The sequence below is a fragment of the Pecten maximus genome, chromosome 18 (genome assembly GCF_902652985.1).
Source record: "Pecten maximus chromosome 18, xPecMax1.1, whole genome shotgun sequence".
In the NCBI taxonomy this organism is placed as follows: Eukaryota; Metazoa; Mollusca; class Bivalvia; order Pectinida; family Pectinidae; genus Pecten; species Pecten maximus.
In genome coordinates, this window is record NC_047032.1 from 32,573,679 (window position 1) to 32,592,542 (window position 18,864).

The 18,864-nt window shown below is 37.9% G+C and overlaps 2 protein-coding genes across 2 annotated transcripts; both read left to right on the forward strand.

The window, feature by feature from the left end:
* The first annotated feature begins 1,604 nt into the window (after positions 1 to 1,604).
* On the forward strand, positions 1,605 to 3,215 carry LOC117316374 (galactoside 2-alpha-L-fucosyltransferase 1-like). Its single transcript, XM_033870913.1, has one exon. It carries the CDS (start codon positions 1,605 to 1,607, stop codon positions 2,397 to 2,399), a length of 795 nt encoding a protein of 264 aa, XP_033726804.1. The 3' UTR covers positions 2,400 to 3,215.
* Positions 3,216 to 7,441: 4,226 nt separating this feature from the next.
* Positions 7,442 to 15,197, forward strand: LOC117316898 (galactoside 2-alpha-L-fucosyltransferase 2-like). The gene is made up of 3 exons (XM_033871680.1): positions 7,442 to 7,597; positions 11,695 to 11,754; positions 13,890 to 15,197. The coding sequence occupies exons 2-3, from the start codon at positions 11,733 to 11,735 to the stop codon at positions 14,861 to 14,863; spliced, it is 996 nt and encodes a 331-aa protein (XP_033727571.1). The 5' UTR covers positions 7,442 to 7,597; positions 11,695 to 11,732; the 3' UTR covers positions 14,864 to 15,197.
* The last annotated feature ends 3,667 nt before the right edge of the window (positions 15,198 to 18,864 follow it).

Consider the following 18,864-nt stretch of genomic DNA (forward strand, 5'->3'; position numbering starts at 1 on the left):
TTATACTGGTCCGTCAATCTCCGACACCTACTTAGATTGTCCTATACCCTGTACATTGATACAAAACATAGTTTTGTTACTCTCTTCTAACTTAACATCTGTTTGACCTACCTGCCAGCAGTCACCGGGATATTTCTATATACAGGTAAAGCAATACCTGGTCAGAAATTATCGTCTTGTACGGATGACTCTCGTGGCTCCGAGGATAAATCTATTACATATAAACTCAGTTTAGTTACAACCAGTCGTTTGCAGATATCTGCACTAAAAAACATCACAATGAGGAATTGTTGTTTATCTCGAATTCTACGAAAAGGTAACGTATTATTTTTATCGCAATGGGGAAATGTTTATCTCGAATTCTACGAAAAGGTGACACATTATTTACTTCAACGAAGTAAAACTTCATACATAAAATTGTACATAATACATGTACACTCTGTATATCATTGTAGTTTGGGGTCGTTTATAAATATATCCATCCTCGATACTACAGAGGTTACGGTCACTTTCTCTCTCTACACACATGGAAATGGAAGGTATATAATATGAACTATCAGCTGATTGATTGGTGTTAGTTGTCGGGGAAATCCTTGAACAATCGCTAAGCTGATACGTTTATATCTCAGAGGGGCGTCAACCTAGTGTAAAGTCAGTCAAATCTAAAGGTATAGTACTCTCGAGATTCATCTAATGAACTGCAAAGGATGGGAACTTTTACTTTATGGACAAGTTGGTGGTGACTGATCCGTCCAGGGATGCAGCGAGGGGAAGTGACCGTATCACCTTGGATATCGAAGATAACTTACTTTATCATGTCACGTGGTAATAGTGCCCTCATCCGAACATGAATGTCTCATAAAGTGTATGATAATGACGATTTCATATTCTATATAAAGTGAGTTGATGTACATGTACGTGCATTTAAACTTAGCTTTTTAAATGCTATATGCGATTCTTGATTGAGTAATAACATGCTAAATGTTTGTAAGGTCTAATTTTTGAACCCTAATTACCTGCTAGAGGCCTAGTTAGAAAGAACTTGTCTTTAGCTCGATCGGTTGAGCGTAAGACTAGTAAGACTATGTTTAGGTTGTATTTATAATCTAAGTAGAACATGCCAGGATTGCTTTTTATTGTAACATAACTATATATTTGTCATAAATATATTAACCTTGACTTCATAAACATGCACTTTGGGATATGAAATCACTTTTCCGGGGCGCCGATTCCTCACACAGGGAAAGCCGTAGATGACTTCAATTATAGTTTTGAAATACTAAGATTTCTAAACTGGGTATTTGATACAATGTCAGAGAATGAGGACATAAAAAACAATAAACTTTTCAACGCTGCCCATTTCTGGTATTGTCTGATATACTACTCATACACGATATCAAACATATTTTGAAGGACGTATTCATTTCTTTGTAGACGCCATCTGCATTATCCTTGGAATAAGTTTGGTTTTCAATCTGGTGATGTTTTGGTCATGTGTCCTCACCGGAACAGGAAGTAGAAAACCTTCTGTAATTCAAAAGTGGAACAGCGGTATCCGGAAATCTTATGTCTGTCCATTTTTTCGCGGTGGTCTTGGGAATTTAATGTTTCAGTACGCTTCAGTTTACGGAATAGCTAAAGTGAATAATGTGGAGGTAGGTCTCTATGTTGATAGTGAACTTTATAAGATATTTGAATTGATACCACCGACACTTACTGACAGAAAGATCTATTTAAAGGCTCGGCGTTTCATTGGAAGTACTAAAGATTGTGCTTATGACGTCAGAAATGTTCACATTCCCAGAGATAGGGATATTGTACATTTATCTTTTCTACAATCATGGAAATATTTTGCGGAAGTTGAATACGACATAAGAAAACAGTTTGTTTTTAGAAAAGAAATAATGAATTTAGCAGAGAAATTGATCGAGAAGACAATAGTACGAACTCAGTTGTCAATCAGCGTCAAAGTGACGCTTGTTGGAGTTCACGTAAGAAGAGGAGATTACCTTGACAAAGAAAAACAACATTATGGCTACCGTGTTGCCGACACAGACTATTTTCACAGAACTATGAGTTTCTTTCGTTCTAAATATGAAAATGTTTTATTTATGATTTTCACAAATCCTGTCGATGAAGACATGACGTGGTGTAAATCAAATCTGAACGGAAATGACGTCGTCTATATGTTCGGAAACTCTCGGGGAGTTGATCTCTGCATTTTGACGTTGTGTGATCACGTGATTACAAGTGTGGGGACGTTCGGATGGTGGGCCGCATTTTTAAACAACGGAACGAAAACTTACTTCCGTGATTTTGTAAAATCCGGTTCGGATTTTGAACAATGTTTTAAAGATAATGGGTATGATTACTTTTATCCCGGATGGCTTGGGTTCTAATATTAGCGTTTATCTATAGATAATGGGTATGATTACTTTTATCCCGGATGGCCAGGGTTCTAATATTAGCGTTTATCCATAACTTCCGGCATTTGTGCGTTGCTATCTTGTGTGAAGGAAAACTATGAAGTTTATATAGTATTCCTTCACACAAGGTAGCAACGTAAAAATGCTACGTCATCAAACATAATAGAAACTACTGAAACAAGACGGTATCACTGGGTACTAGAAGTGTGATCTGGTCACGGAGTGGATAATGTTCTCACCTCTCACCGAGACGGTATCACTGGAGACTAGAAGTGTGATCGAGTCACGGAGTGGATAAGGTACCCATATTGTTCAGTTTTGACAGGCTCTTCAAACAGCCGCTACATGATGTCGAGAATTCCAATAAATCAATTAACAAATAAACAAAAATAGTGTCATTAAAAGAGTTATTATGTTTGATATGGCGTTTATAACATCAATTGTAAGATTTGTACAGTACGACACCGAAACTTTTCTCACAACTGTAAACATTGCGTACCAGGATATCACAAGTACATAGCTGTGACGCGGCCTCGAATTCAAACCGTAGACGTACTGGACGGCGAGAAAATCTAATTATCAACTTCAAGTGCTTAACTTATGTTCTGCTTTGATAAGTTATAATAAAACGCATTGTTCAAATATAGAAATATGACTTCATGATCGACTATGGCACAACATCAACATCGACAGCAGTCAAGTCGTGTAAGAAATATGCAGTATTCCTAACACAGGTACCCGCAAATGCAGTGAATCAAATCGGTATTTGATTTAATTGATTTTAATTAAGTTAATTTCCATAGACATAATGTTATCATATATGACATATTAGGTTATTCGTGGAAGCTGATAGGCTTCAATACATTGACAAAAGTGTGTCCTAGTCGTAAACGGCTGATCCCGACTAAGACCAAGAACGAACGGACGATGACATTTTTAAAGTGTTATATAACATGGAACAGTTACACAGGTAAATTACAAACGATCACATATAGACATAGGACATGGAACAGTTACACAGGTAAATTACAAACGATCACATATAGACATAGAACATGGAACAGTTACACAGGTAAATTACAAACGATCACATATAGACATAGAACATGGAACAGTTACACAAGTAAATTACAAACGATCACATATAGACATAGAACATGGAACAGTCACACAAGTAAATTACAAACGATCACATACAGACATAGAACATGGAACAGTCACACAAGTAAATTACAAACGATCACATATAGACATAGAACATGGAACAGTTACACAGGTAAATTACAAACGATCACATATAGACATAGGACATTGAACAGTCATACAGGTAAATTACAAACGATCACATATAGACATAGAACATGGAACAGTTACACAGGTAAATTACAAACGATCACATATAGACATAGAACATGGAACAGTTACACAGGTAAATTACAAACGATCACATATAGACATAGAACATGGAACAGTCATACAGGTAAATAACAAACGATCACATATAGACATAGAACATGGAACAGTCAAATAGGTAAATTACAAGCGATCACATATAGACATAGAACATGGAACAGTCACACAAGTAAATTACAAACGATCACATATAGACATAGAACATGGAACAGTCATACAGGTAAATTACAAACGATCACATATAGACATAGAACATGGAACAGTCACACAAGTAAATTACAAACGATCACATATAGACATAGAACATGGAACAGTCATACAGGTAAATTACAAACGATCACATATAGACATAGAACATGGAACAGTTACACAAGTAAATTAGAAACGATCACATATAGACATAGAACATGGAACAGTCAAATAGGTAAATTACAAGCGATCATATATAGACATAGAGCATGGAACAGTCCTACAGGTAAATTACAAACGATCACATATAGACATAGAACATGGAACAGTCAAATAGGTAAATTACAAACGATCACATATAGACATAGAACATGGAACAGTTACACAAGTAAATTAGAAACGATCACATATAGACATAGAACATGGAACAGTCATACAGGTAAATTACAAACGATCACATATAGACATAGAACATGGAACAGTTACACAAGTAAATTACAAACGATCACATATAGACATAGAACATGGAACAGTCAAATAGGTAAATTACAAACGATCACATATAGACATAGAACATGGAACAGTCACACAGGTAAATTACAAACGATCACATATAGACATAAAACAACGAACAGTTACACAGATCAATTACAAACGATCACATATAGACATAGAACATGGAAGAGTTACACAAGTAAATTACAAACGATCACATATAGACATAGGACATGGAACAGTTACACAGGTAAATTACAAACGATCACATATAGACATAGAACATGGAACAGTTACACAAGTAAATTACAAACGATCACATATAGACATAGAACATGTCACAGTCAAATAGGTAAATTACAAACGATCACATATAGACATAGAACATGGAACAGTCAAATAGGTAAATTACAAACGATCACATATAGACATAGGACATGGAACAGTTACACAGGTAAATTACAAACGATCACATATAGACATAGAACATGGAACAGTTACACAAGTAAATTACAAACGATCACATATAGACATAGAACATGGAACAGTCAAATAGGTAAATTACAAACGATCACATATAGACATAGAACATGGAACAGTCATACAGGTAAATTACAAACGATCACATATAGACATAGAACATGGAACAGTCACACAAGTAAATTACAAACGATCACATATAGACATAGGACATGGAACAGTTACACAGGTAAATTACAAACGATCACATATAGACATAGAACATGGAACAGTCATACAGGTAAATTACAAACGATCACATATAGACATAGGACATGGAACAGTTACACAGGTAAATTAGAAACGATCACATATAGACATAGAACATGGAACAGTCATACAGGTAAATTACAAGCGATCACATATAGACATAGGACATGGAACAGTTACACAGGTAAATTAGAAACGATTAAATATTGACATAGGACATGGAATAGTTACACAGGTAAATTACAAACGATCACATATAGACATAGAACATGAAACAGTCACACAAGTAAATTACAAACGATCACATATAGACATAGAACATGGAATAGTTACACAGGTAAATTACAAACGATCACATATAGACATAGAACATGGAGCAGTTACACAGGTAAATTACAAACGATCACATATAGATATAGTACATGGAACAGTTACACAGGTAAATTACAAACGATCACATATAGACATAGAACATGGAACAGTCATACAGGTAAATAACAAACGATCACATATAGACATAAAACAACGAACAGTTACACAGGTAAATTACAAACAATCACATATAGACATAGAACATGGAACAGTCATACAGGTAAATTACAAACGATCACATATAGACATAGAACATGGAATAGTTACACAGATAAATTACAAACGATCACATATAGACATAGGACATGGAACAGTCATACAGGTAAATTACAAACGATCACATATAGACATAGAACATGGAACAGTTACACTAGTAAATTACAAACGATCACATATAGACATAGAACATGGAACAGTCAAATAGGTAAATTATAAACGATCACATATAGACATAGAACATGGAACAGTCATACAGGTAAATTACAAACGATCACATATAGACATAGAACATGGAACAGTCATACAGGTAAATTACAAACGATCACATATAGACATAGAACATGGAACAGTTACACTAGTAAATTACAAACGATCACATATAGACATAGAACATGGAACAGTCAAATAGGTAAATTATAAACGATCACATATAGACATAGAACATGGAACAGTCATACAGGTAAATTACAAACGATTACATACAGACATAGAACATGGAACAGTCATACAGGTAAATAACAAACGATCACATATAGACATAGAACATGGAACAGTCAAACAGGCAAATTACAAACGATCACATATAGACATAGGACATGGAACAGTTACACAGGTAAATTACCAACGATCACATATAGACATAGGATATGGAACAGTCAGAAAGGTTTAGTAGATAAACAACGAACATTATCACTAAGTTTGTGTTAATGATCCTCTCGGTTGAAAATTAATTCGCCGAAGGCCAAATGTAATTAATAACAAAACATCATTGGTGGTGTAGATAGTTTAAATAAATAATGAATTATACACACACATATACATCTGTATATATGTATGTGTGTGTTTAAACGTGTTCAGGTGTATGTCTTTTTCAGAACATCCGCCATCTTTTATGTTGTCTATTGGCTCTGGAATTTTGACCATTGTATTCATCCGCGCGGACGGTTCCACTAGTTCACCACTGGGTGTTAACATGTGAAGTGAATGTTCTGTAACATGAAGTGCCAAGGTTATATTAAATTCTGATGTTCGCTGCCTCTGTCGGTCATTCTTACTTCGTTTACTTTTCATGTCCTGTAAGGATTTCCATAGTCTGCCTAAGGTCAATACTCTCCTTATCACGGCGATAACAAAGTCCGTCCACGACCTACGTGGGTACGAACAGACACGAATCGCCTGTATCGCACCTGTACATATACCTGTGTTGCTAATCAGGTTCACAACTTATCGCTGTTTAGGACGACTAAGGGTTAACATTACCTGCGTTTCCAATATCCCCTCATTACTTAGTCTGTCTGTACCTGAGCAACTGTTCTCATGTTTAACGTCAGTAGTGTATGTATGAAACACACAAATATAAAGAGTGTATTGTTTTTATCTCTTTAATTAAAATTTTCAGTTTTTATTTATTTTTTGCTTGTTTTTGTTTTTACATTAATTCAGTGATAACTTTATCAAATGTGAGTAATGTCGCCTGGTTCTTACCTAAACATTACCTGTTTTGCCTGCATAAATTAACTAAGATAAATTTATCCTCGACGGTAAAACCTGGTCTTCACATCGATATACGTCATCTACCGTGAGCGCGTGTTGTTTGCATGCATGTTTACACAGGAAAGGTCATAGGTCAATAGGTCATGTCGACCAGACACCGTGTCGAGCACTGCATGTCGCCATGTTGTACAATTGTGTATTTATACTCGGATACGGTAGATGACATCGTGACGGACTATAAAGGAGGATTATCATTGAAGGTATGTATTGTCATCATTGTCACCATTTTGTTAATTAAAATGTGAGTTTATCACACGATAGGTTACTAGACTTTAATTCATGTTAGATACCTGTACAAAAATGGATAATAAGAATTTGAAAAGTGGGCCCTTCAATAATAAATGATTAAGTCACATGTTAAAAGTTGTTATTCAAAGCATCGAATAATGTAGATGAGATCAAGTATCCGAAGTATGGATGTTCGAACACTCCGTGTATATAAAGTTGTTAAAACACCTTTAGGACGAGTACTTATCAGCGTAACACAGGTACAATTAACTTATAACAGGCCACACCTTAGTCATAACGGTCCATCAACACTATAATAACGGTCCATCAACACTAGAACGGTCCATCAACACTATAATAACGGTCCATCAACACTATAATAACGGTCCATCAACACTATAATAACGGTCCATCAACACTATAATAACGGTCCATCAACACAATAATAACGGTCCATCAACACAATAATAACAGTCCACCAACACTATAACGTCGTATAGGTCACACGGTAGTCTTAACGGTCCATCAACACAATAACGGTCCATCAACACTATAATAACGATCCATCAACACTATAATAACGGTCCATCAACACAATAATAACGGTCCATCAACACAATAACGGCATACAGGGTCACGCGGTAGTCTTAACGGTCCATCAACACAATAACGTCATACAGGGTCACACGGTAGTCTTAACGGTCCACCAACACAATAACGGTCCATCAACACTATAACGTCATACAGGGTCACACGGTAGTCTTAACGGTCCATCAACACAATAACGTCATACAGGGTCACACGGTAGTCTTAACGGTCCATCAACACAATAACGTCATACAGGGTCACACGGTAGTCTTAACGGTCCATCAACACAATAACGTCATACAGGGTCACACGGTAGTCTTAACGGTCCACCAACACAATAACGGTCCATCAACACAATAACGTCATACAGGGTCACATGATAGTCTTAACGGTCCATCAACACAATACTCTCATACAGGGCCACACTTTAGTCATAACGGTCCATCAACACTATAACGTCATACAGGGTCACACGGTAGTCTTAACGGTCCATCGACACAATAACGTCATACAGGGTCACACGGTAGTCTTAACGGTCCACCAACACAATAACGGTCCATCAACACAATAACGTCATACAGGGTCACATGGTAGTCTTAACGGTCCATCAACACAATACTCTCATACAGGGCCACACTTTAGTCATAACGGTCCATCAACACAATAACGTCATACAGGGCCACACGGTAGTCATAACGGTCCATCAACACAATAACGTCATACAGGGCCACACGGTAGTCATAACGGTCCATCAACACAATAACGTCATACAGGGCCACACGGTAGTCATAACGGTCCATCAACACAATAACGTCATACAGGGTCACACGGTTATGCACGTTAGTCTAACTGGACCATCAGAAATAGCGCCAATACGTATGGTGGTCACACACCAATCTTACTGACCCATCAAAATAAAGTCACACGGACCACGAGCGTAATAACAATTGATAATACATCTCTTCGTTGTTAACATGTTACTTAAAATATCAACATAACTGCACATATACACACATATACACATATATACACACATATGCACACATGCTATGTAGATATGGGACAACTAGAACTGAATTGTTGAATGTACAGTGTATATATATCTTTTCCGGTATTATAAGTGATTAAAACTTGAGTGAAATAGTGTACAAGTGGAATATATATATACATATGTACGAGGGTTGATTGATATGTTGTGAGCCTCGTACACATGGAGGTACTCAAGGATGTTCTTTTTATGTCCTACTATTCTCTGACTATATAGGGCCGTGTATCCAAGGACTGGTTTCATTTGGTTTGATCGACAATATACTAGAAAACAAGACAAAAGGCTTTTGCAAAATGGACAAAACCGGGTAGGGTGAAGAATCTGTCATTGCCATGACTGCCATTCACGATTATAGCTTTAAATTGATGGAGCATCAACCTTATTCACCTCATTTTGCTCCATCAGCATTTCATCTATTTTCAAAACTGAAAACAGCTATTTCAGGCACCCTAACTATAACATGCAGTGGATGACTTTCTGAAATGCTAAGAAAAGGAGTTCTATAAAAGTGGCATTGAGGCCCTTAACCACCGCTGGCAAAAGTGTATAGATACTGAAGGGGATTACGTTGAAAAATAATACAATATGTCAGGCAAAGTTCAAATCCTTAACTCGCAACTTATCACTCAGCCCTCGTACATGATATATTATCTAAAATATTGTAAACATAGGCTGCAATCAGGGTCAGCAAGGAAGTATTGTTATTTAAAATGAATTATAATGGAACTAGACTCTATAAATGGAGCTAGAAACAACAGCAATGTTGTAAGGTATGTATAGGAGACATTTTATATAATGTCACATTAAAAGAGAACTCATCTAAGACTCTCTCTCTCTCTCTCTCTCTCTCTCTCTCTCTCTCTATATATATATATAAGAGATATATATAAGTATATACACCTATGTAGCTTTCACAAGGTATCTTTTCGAAAACTAAAAATTCTACGATTCATGTACAACCCTGTTGGTTAGGTCTGATACCAGGGAATTTATCTTTTGTACAACCCTGTTCGGTAGGTCTGGTACCAGGGGATTTGTCTTTTGTACAACCCTGCTGGGTAGGCCTGGTACCAGGGAATTTGTCTTTTGTAAAACCCTGCTGGGTAGGTCTGGCACCAGGGGATTTGTCTTTGTACAACCCTGCTGGGTAGGTCTGGTACCAGGGGATTTGTCTTTGTAAAACCCTGCTGGGTAGGCCTGGTACCAGGGAATTTGTCTTTTGTAAAACCCTGCTGGGTAGGTCTGGCACCAGGGGATTTGTCTTTGTACAACCCTGCTGGGTAGGTCTGGTACCAGGGGATTTGTCTTTTGTACAACCCTGTTTGGTAGGCATGGTACCAGGGGATTTTTCTTTTTGTACAACTCTGCTGGGTAGGTCTAGTATTAGCGGATTTGTCTTTTTTGACAGCCCTGCTGGGTATGTCTGGTAGCAGGGGATTTGTATTTTGTACAGCCCTGCTGGGTAGGTCTGGACCAGGGAATTTGTCTTTTTGTACAACCCTGTTGGGTATGTCTGGTACCAGGGGATTTGTCTTTTGTACAACCCTGCTGGGTAGGTCTGGTACCAGGGAATTTGTCTTTTGTAAAACCCTGCTGGGTAGGTCTGGTACCAGGGAATTTGTCTTTTGTATACAACCCTGCTGGGTAGGTCTGGTACCAGGGAATTTGTCTTTTGTACAACCCTGCTGGGTAGGTCTGGTACCAGGAAATTTGTTTTTTGTACAACTCTGCTGGGTAGTCTGCTACCAGGGAATTTGTCTTTTGTACAACCCTGTTGGGTTGTTCTGGTACCAGGGAATTTGTCTTTTGTACAACCCTGCTTGGTAGGTCTGGTACCAGGAGAGTTTTTCTTTTTTGAAATTTAGATCAAACAAGTTGGGTTTATCATATTCTCACGATCTTATCTGTTTTTGTTTGTTTTTGTTTTTATATGAACAACAGTCTAGATATTCTTTAAGGAATTTGTATTTAATATCGTGTTTTCTCCACTTGAAATTTGAGTGACCCTGCTGATACTTAAATATATGAATTGATTTCTAATTTGGAGAGAATCTACAATACATTATTATACATCATAATTTATAACTAAGATAGAAGTTTTTTAATATGCGTCATGTTTTCAAATGTTGATAGACATTAACCAAAATGCGATTAATGTACCGTGATGTGTAACCAAAGTAGGAGTCAATATAGAGTAGGTCATGCTTTATAATCATGATAGAAGTTTAGCAATACATCTCATGACTTCTAACCATAATAGTTTTTCAATATTTTTCATGATTTCTTATAATTATAGAAAATTATCGATATATATTATGATTTCTCATCATGATAGAAGTTTATCAATATATATCAATATTTCTAATCATGATAGAGATGTATCGATACATATCGTTATTTATCAACCCTATATTTATCCTCCATTACAATTAGATTGTGACCAGGACATGAGACTATGAGAAACCGGAACAATGAACACACGACGATTTAGTGGTGAGTACAGACTTCTGGTATCCAATGTAACAATGAACACCCGACGATTAAGTGGTGAGTACAGTCTGGTATCTAAGGTTACAATGAACACCCGACGATTTAGTGGTGAGTACAGATTTCTGGTATCCATGGTAACAATAAAACCCGACGATTTATTGATGAGTACAGACTTCTGGTATCCATGGTAACAATGAACACCCGACGATTTAGTGGTGAGTACAGTCTGGTATCCATGGTAACAATGAACACCCGACGATTTAGTGGTGAGTACAGTCTGGTATCTAAGGTAAAAATGAACACCCGACGATTTAGTGGTGAGTACAGATTTCTGGTATCTAAGGTAACAATGGACACCCGACTATTTAGTGGTGAGTACAGATTTCTGGTATCTAAGGTTACAATGGACACCCGACTATTTAGTGGTGAGTACAGTCTGGTATCCAGGGTAACAATGGACACCCGACTATTTAGTGGTGAGTACAGACTTTTGGTATCTAATGTAACAATGAACACCCGACGATTTAGTGGTGAGTACAGATTTCTGGTATCTAAGGTAACAATGAACACCCGACGATTTAGTGGTGAGTACAGACTGGTATCCAAGGTAACAATGAACACCCGACGATTTCTTGATGAGTAAAGACTTCTGGTATCCATGGTAACAATGGACACCCGACGATTTAGTGGTGAGTACAGTCTGGTATCCAAGGTAACAATGAACACCCGACGATTTATTGATGAGTACAGACTTCTGGTTACCATGGTAACAATGGACACCCGACGATTTAGTGGTGAGTACAGTCTGGTATCCATGGTAACAATGGGCACCCGACGACTAAGTGGTGAGTACAGACTTCTGGTATCCATGGTAACAATGGACACCCGACGATTTAGTGGTGAGTACAGTCTGGTATCCATGGTAACAATGGACACCCGACGATTAAGTGGTGAGTACAGACTTCTGGTATCCATGGTAACAATGGACACCCGACGATTTAGTGGTGAGTACAGTCTGGTATCCATGGTAACAATGGACACCCGACGATTTAGTGGTGAGTACAGTCTGGTATCCAAGGTAACAATGAACACCCGACGATTTAGTGGTGAGTACAGACTTCTGGTATCCAAGGTAACAATTAACACCCGACGATTTAGTGGTGAGTACAGTCTTGTATCCATGGTAACAATGGACACCCGACGATTTAGTGGTGAGTACAGTCTGGTATCCATGGTAACAATAAAACCCGACGATTTAGTGGTGAGTACAGTCTGGTATCCATGGTAACAATGGACACCCGACTATTAAGTGGTGAGTACAGACTTCTGGTATCCAAGGTAACAATCACTAGTATGCTGTATAACACGCCAAAGTAAATTATATACAAATATATACATGTACTTAATATATAAAATGTGTACATATACCACTTTATAAAATATGCCAGGTCGCCTGATTGTGAAATTAGTGAGGATATCGTATTCATAGCCTATATCTTATAAAATACTCCAGATCTCATGAAATGTGAATAAGAATATCATCGTATACCTACAACACATTATAAAATACTGCAGATCTCCTGCAACAGGGGGATTGGTTTGACCGGATTCGACTTTATATACACATAAACTTTGATGATTGTTGTGCTCACCTTACAGATATGTATATAAGAAGGATTTTCTGTAAATAAAAATGTTCCTACTGGATAATACTAAGACAGCTGTTTATAGTAAGAAGGGCATTTTCAAACCAATTGTTTGAATAATATTTCCTAAAACAGTCCGCTTGCCATTTTTATTATAGTGTCTTATGAAAGTACTTTTGACGTTTGAAATGCATCTCTCTATATACAAAATGTATACCATATTTGTGTGATATTTGTATTATTCACAACCATCTGTATTTCAAGGTAAAACGATAATCAATGTTTATTTCCTCATGTAAAAAGTCATATACGGCCAAACAAATGCTTTATCATAGGTTATAGACATTTGAGAGCGTAACATCATGGCTATGTTGTGTAATGGATAAAATTCACTGAATTATGTTTGTATAGCTCATTAGTTCGTGAGTTTATTTTATTATATAAAACTTTGAATGTGTTTCATTTCATAAATTTTTATGTTTTTTTTTTCAGATTTTATACTACCGGCTTTCGTCTGCAGTGTTATACTCAATGTATTATGCCTATTCGGAAATTTCCGGAATTTTTCGGAACATTTGCCGAACTCCAAATCTCCACAGCCTCAAATGTACGGCCATTTGTGTCCTCACTTTAGAGGGGGACTCGGGAATCTCATGTTCATGTATGCGTCAATTTACGGGATGGCGAAGGAAAAGGGCATGGGCATCGGAGTTTATAGAAATATGGAACTGTATAGATTGTTCAACATCACAGAGAAAGCCATTCAAGATCGGAGTATCTGTGACAGTGCGATTGAGATTTTTGAATACAGACCGTGTGCTTATAACGTAGAAACAACAGGATTTACGTCATCTAAGAATATCAAGCATAAATCCTATCTCCAGTCTTGGCAGTATTTTGCAGATGTTGAGGCGGATATACGAGCACAGTTTGTTTTCAAATATTTTATAAAAATAAAGGCCACAGACGTTCTCCGTCAGGCAGTTGCTAGTCACTTTAAACAATCTTCATCGTGGCAAAACGAGGCCGCAAAACTTACAGTGGTCGGTGTTCATATTAGAAGAGGTGATTATTTGAAAAAAGACAAAATCAAGTACGGGTACCAAGTCGCTTCAGCTGAATATGTGGAAAAGGCCATGCAATATTTCAGAGACAAATATAATAATACATTGTTTTTAGTTTTCACTAATCCAAATAAGGAGGATATCAAGTGGTGTAAACAATTTATAAACGGAAGTGACGTTATACACATGAACGCCAACTCGCGGGAGGTAGACATGTGCGCTCTATCGCTGTGTAACCATACTGTAATGACTGTAGGGACCTTCGGGTGGTGGGCCAGCTGGATCAACAAAGGGGAGACAATCTACTACACAGATGTCGCTAAACAGGGAAGTCCATTGCTGAAGGACTTCAGTGCAGATATGACGGATTATTTTTACCCCGGTTGGCAGGGCATGAATTAATACTAACGGACTTGTTTTTATATTAGACTTTTTTAAACAAACATTGACCAAATATGGAGCATGCTAACCAACCCGGTGTAATAACGTGTATATAATTAATCTAAAACTCTAATTAAATAATCTTATCAATCATACATGAGTGTGTTCGTGCCAGTTGGTTTTTAGTGTTTCGTCACTAATCCTACACAGTGCTCGCTAACAATAATTATTATAGTACAACACCGACTCGTGATATAGTAATGTGACGATAACTGTATTGATGTTAAAATACTTAATACTTCTCTGTATTGAGTTCATGTGGGTGATGAAACACGTCATTGATTTTACAAAACTTAGTTTTTGGTGTTTATGTTATAGTTGAGAGGTGCGTTGAAGAACTGGCTTAATCAATCATATTTTCAGTGATGAACAACACAACACACCTTTCCAGTACCAAGTCGATGGATTTACTGATAATTCTATCTTAGTAAGCAAAAGATTTACAATGAAGGGCAATAACTCGATATAATAGGCCATACACTTATGTTATCTCCAACACCATACACAAAGGTACACATCATTTCCGTTTTTCGCTGATCAACTAAAACATGCTGTATGTAAACATGAAGGATGACGGATGAAGAATGTTCTTATCTTTAAAACCTGACAACTTTGCGGAAAAAAGGTTGAGTATTTGCACGTCCTGTTTACTTTTAGACTGATTTTATCAGTTGATGTAAATTTTCGGATAACACACGATATCTATATACCTTGTTTGTCATCCCTTATGTAGTAACAGTGGTTTACACAAGTCTGAAATATAGGAAAATCACCATTTTATACAAATCTCGCTTCGTCATTACAACTTATTTTTCTCTGACAAAACTTCTGTACAGAGCAGTCACGTTTGGATTTTTTTTATATGAACTACAAATTGTGGCGTGATTTATATACATTTGTAACAGCCATTGTTTACTCCTCGACGGTGATAGTGAACTAAATATCCAATACTACAGTAAATCACCTTAACCCACATCATCTACAACACTGTGATACAAACAACCTTAACCCACACCATCTACATCACTGTGATACAAACCACCTTATAACCCACACCATCTACAACACTGTGATACAAACCACATTAACCCACACCATCTACAACACTGTGATACAAACCACATTAACCCACACCATCTACAACACTGTGATACAAACCACCTTACCCCACACTATCTACAACACTGTGATACAAACCACCTTAACCCACACCATCTACAACACTGTGATACAAACCACCTTAACCCACATCATCTACAACACTGTGATACAAACCACCTTAACACACACCATCTACAACACTGTGATACAAACCACCTTAACACACACCATCTACAACACTGTGATACAAACCACCTTAACCCATACCATCTACAACACTGTGGTACAAACCACCTTACCCCACACCATCTACAACACTTAATACAAACCACCTTAACACACAATACCTACAACACTGTGATACAAACCACCTTAACACACAATACCTACAACACTGTGGTACAAATCACCTTAACCCACACCATCTACAACACTGTGGTACAAACCACCTTAACACACAATACCTACAACACTGTGTTACAAACCACCTAAACCCACACCATCTACAACACTGTGGTACAAACCACCTTAACCCACACCATCTACAACACTGTGATACAAACCACCTTAACACACAATACCTACAACACTGTGGTACAAATCACCTTAACCCACACCATCTACAACACTGTGGTACAAACCACCTTAACCCACACCATCTACAACACTGTGGTACAAACCACCTTAACCCACACCATCTACAACACTGTGATACAAACCACCTTAACCCACACCATCTAGAACACTGTGGTACAAACCACCTTAACCCACACCATCTACAAAACTGTGGTACAAACCACCTTAACCCACACCATCTACAACACTGTGGTACAAACCACCTTAACCCACACCATCTACAACACTGTGGTACAAACCACCTTAACCCACACCATCTACAACACTGTGATACAAACCACCTTACCCCACACCATCTACAACACTGTGATACAAACCACCTTAACCCTCACCATCTACAACACTGTGGTACAAACCACCTTAACCTACACCATCTACAACACTGTGGTACAAACCATCTTAACCCACACCATATACAACACTGTGGTACAAACCACCTCAACCCACACCATCTACAACACTGTGATACAAACCACCTTAACACACACCATCTACAACAGTGTGGTACAAATCACCTTAACCCACACCATCTACAACACTGTGGTACAAACCACCTTAACCATCTACAACACTTTGGTACAAACCACCTTAACCATCTACAACACTGTGGTACAAACCACCTTAACCCACACCATCTACAACACTCTGGTACAAACCACCTTACCCCACACCATCTACAACACTGTGATACAAACCACCTTAACCCACACCATCTACAACACTGTGATACAAACCACCTTAACCCTCACCATCTACAACACTGTGATACAAACCACCTTAACCCACACCATCTACAACACTGTGATACAAACCACCTTAACCCACACCATCTACAACACTGTGAAACAAACCACCTTAACCCACACCATCTACAACACTGTGATACAAACCACCTTAACCCACACCATCTACAACACTGTGGTACAAACCACCTTAACCCACACCATCTACAACACTGTGGTACAAACCATCCTAACCCACACCATCTACAACACTGTGATACAAACCACCTTAACCCACACCATCTACAACACTGTGGTACAAACCACCTTAACCCACACCATCTAGAACACTGTGGTACAAACCACCTTAGCCCACACCATCTACAACACTGTGGTACAAACCACCTTACCCCACACCATCTACAACACTGTGGTACAAAGCACCTTAACCCACACTATCTACAACACTGTGATACAAACCACCTTAACCCACACCATCTACAACACTGTGGTACAAACCACCATAACCCACACCATCTACAACACTGTGATACAAACCACCTTAACCCACACCATCTACAACACTGTGATACAAACCACCTTAACCCACACCATCTACAACACTGTGGTACAAACCACCTTAACACACACCATCTACAACACTGTGATACAAACCACCTTAACCCACACCATCTACAACACTGTGGTACAAACCACCTTAACACACACCATCTACAACACTGTGATACAAACCACCTTAACCCACACCATCTACAACACTGTGATACAAACCACCCTAACTCACACCATCTACAACACTGTGGTACAAACCACCTTAACACACACCATCTACAACACTTTGGTACAAACCACCTTAACTCACACCATCTACAACACTGTGATACAAACCACCTTAACCCACACCATCTACAACACTGTGGTACAAACCACCTTACCCCACACCATCTACAACACTGTGGTACAATCCACCTTAACCCACACCATCTACAACACTGTGGTACAAACCACCTTAACTCACACCATCTACAACACTGTGGTACAAACCACCTTAACCCACACCATCTACAACACTGTGGTACAAACCACCTTAACCCACACCATCTACAACACTGTGGTACAAACCATCCTAACCCACACCATCTACAACAATACTGTGATACAATCCACCTTAACCCACACCATCTACAATACTGTGATACAAACCACCTGAATGGGCATCTAAACAGCAAATCCAGCCAAAACAGTGGATATTTTACAAGGCTATACATCCCAACTAGGATGTTATTTAATAGAAATAACTTGATAAAATTTTGATATGTATCATGTCAAGCTGTGTGCCTTGCTGTTGACATTCAATTTGTTCAGTAGTTCGGAAATTTCAACAAAACATGAGAAAAATGCATGTTTCAGGGGGACATAATTAACTCATTTGTATCTCATTTATTGTGCAAAACAGTCATGTCGTTTTGCTCACAATGGTCT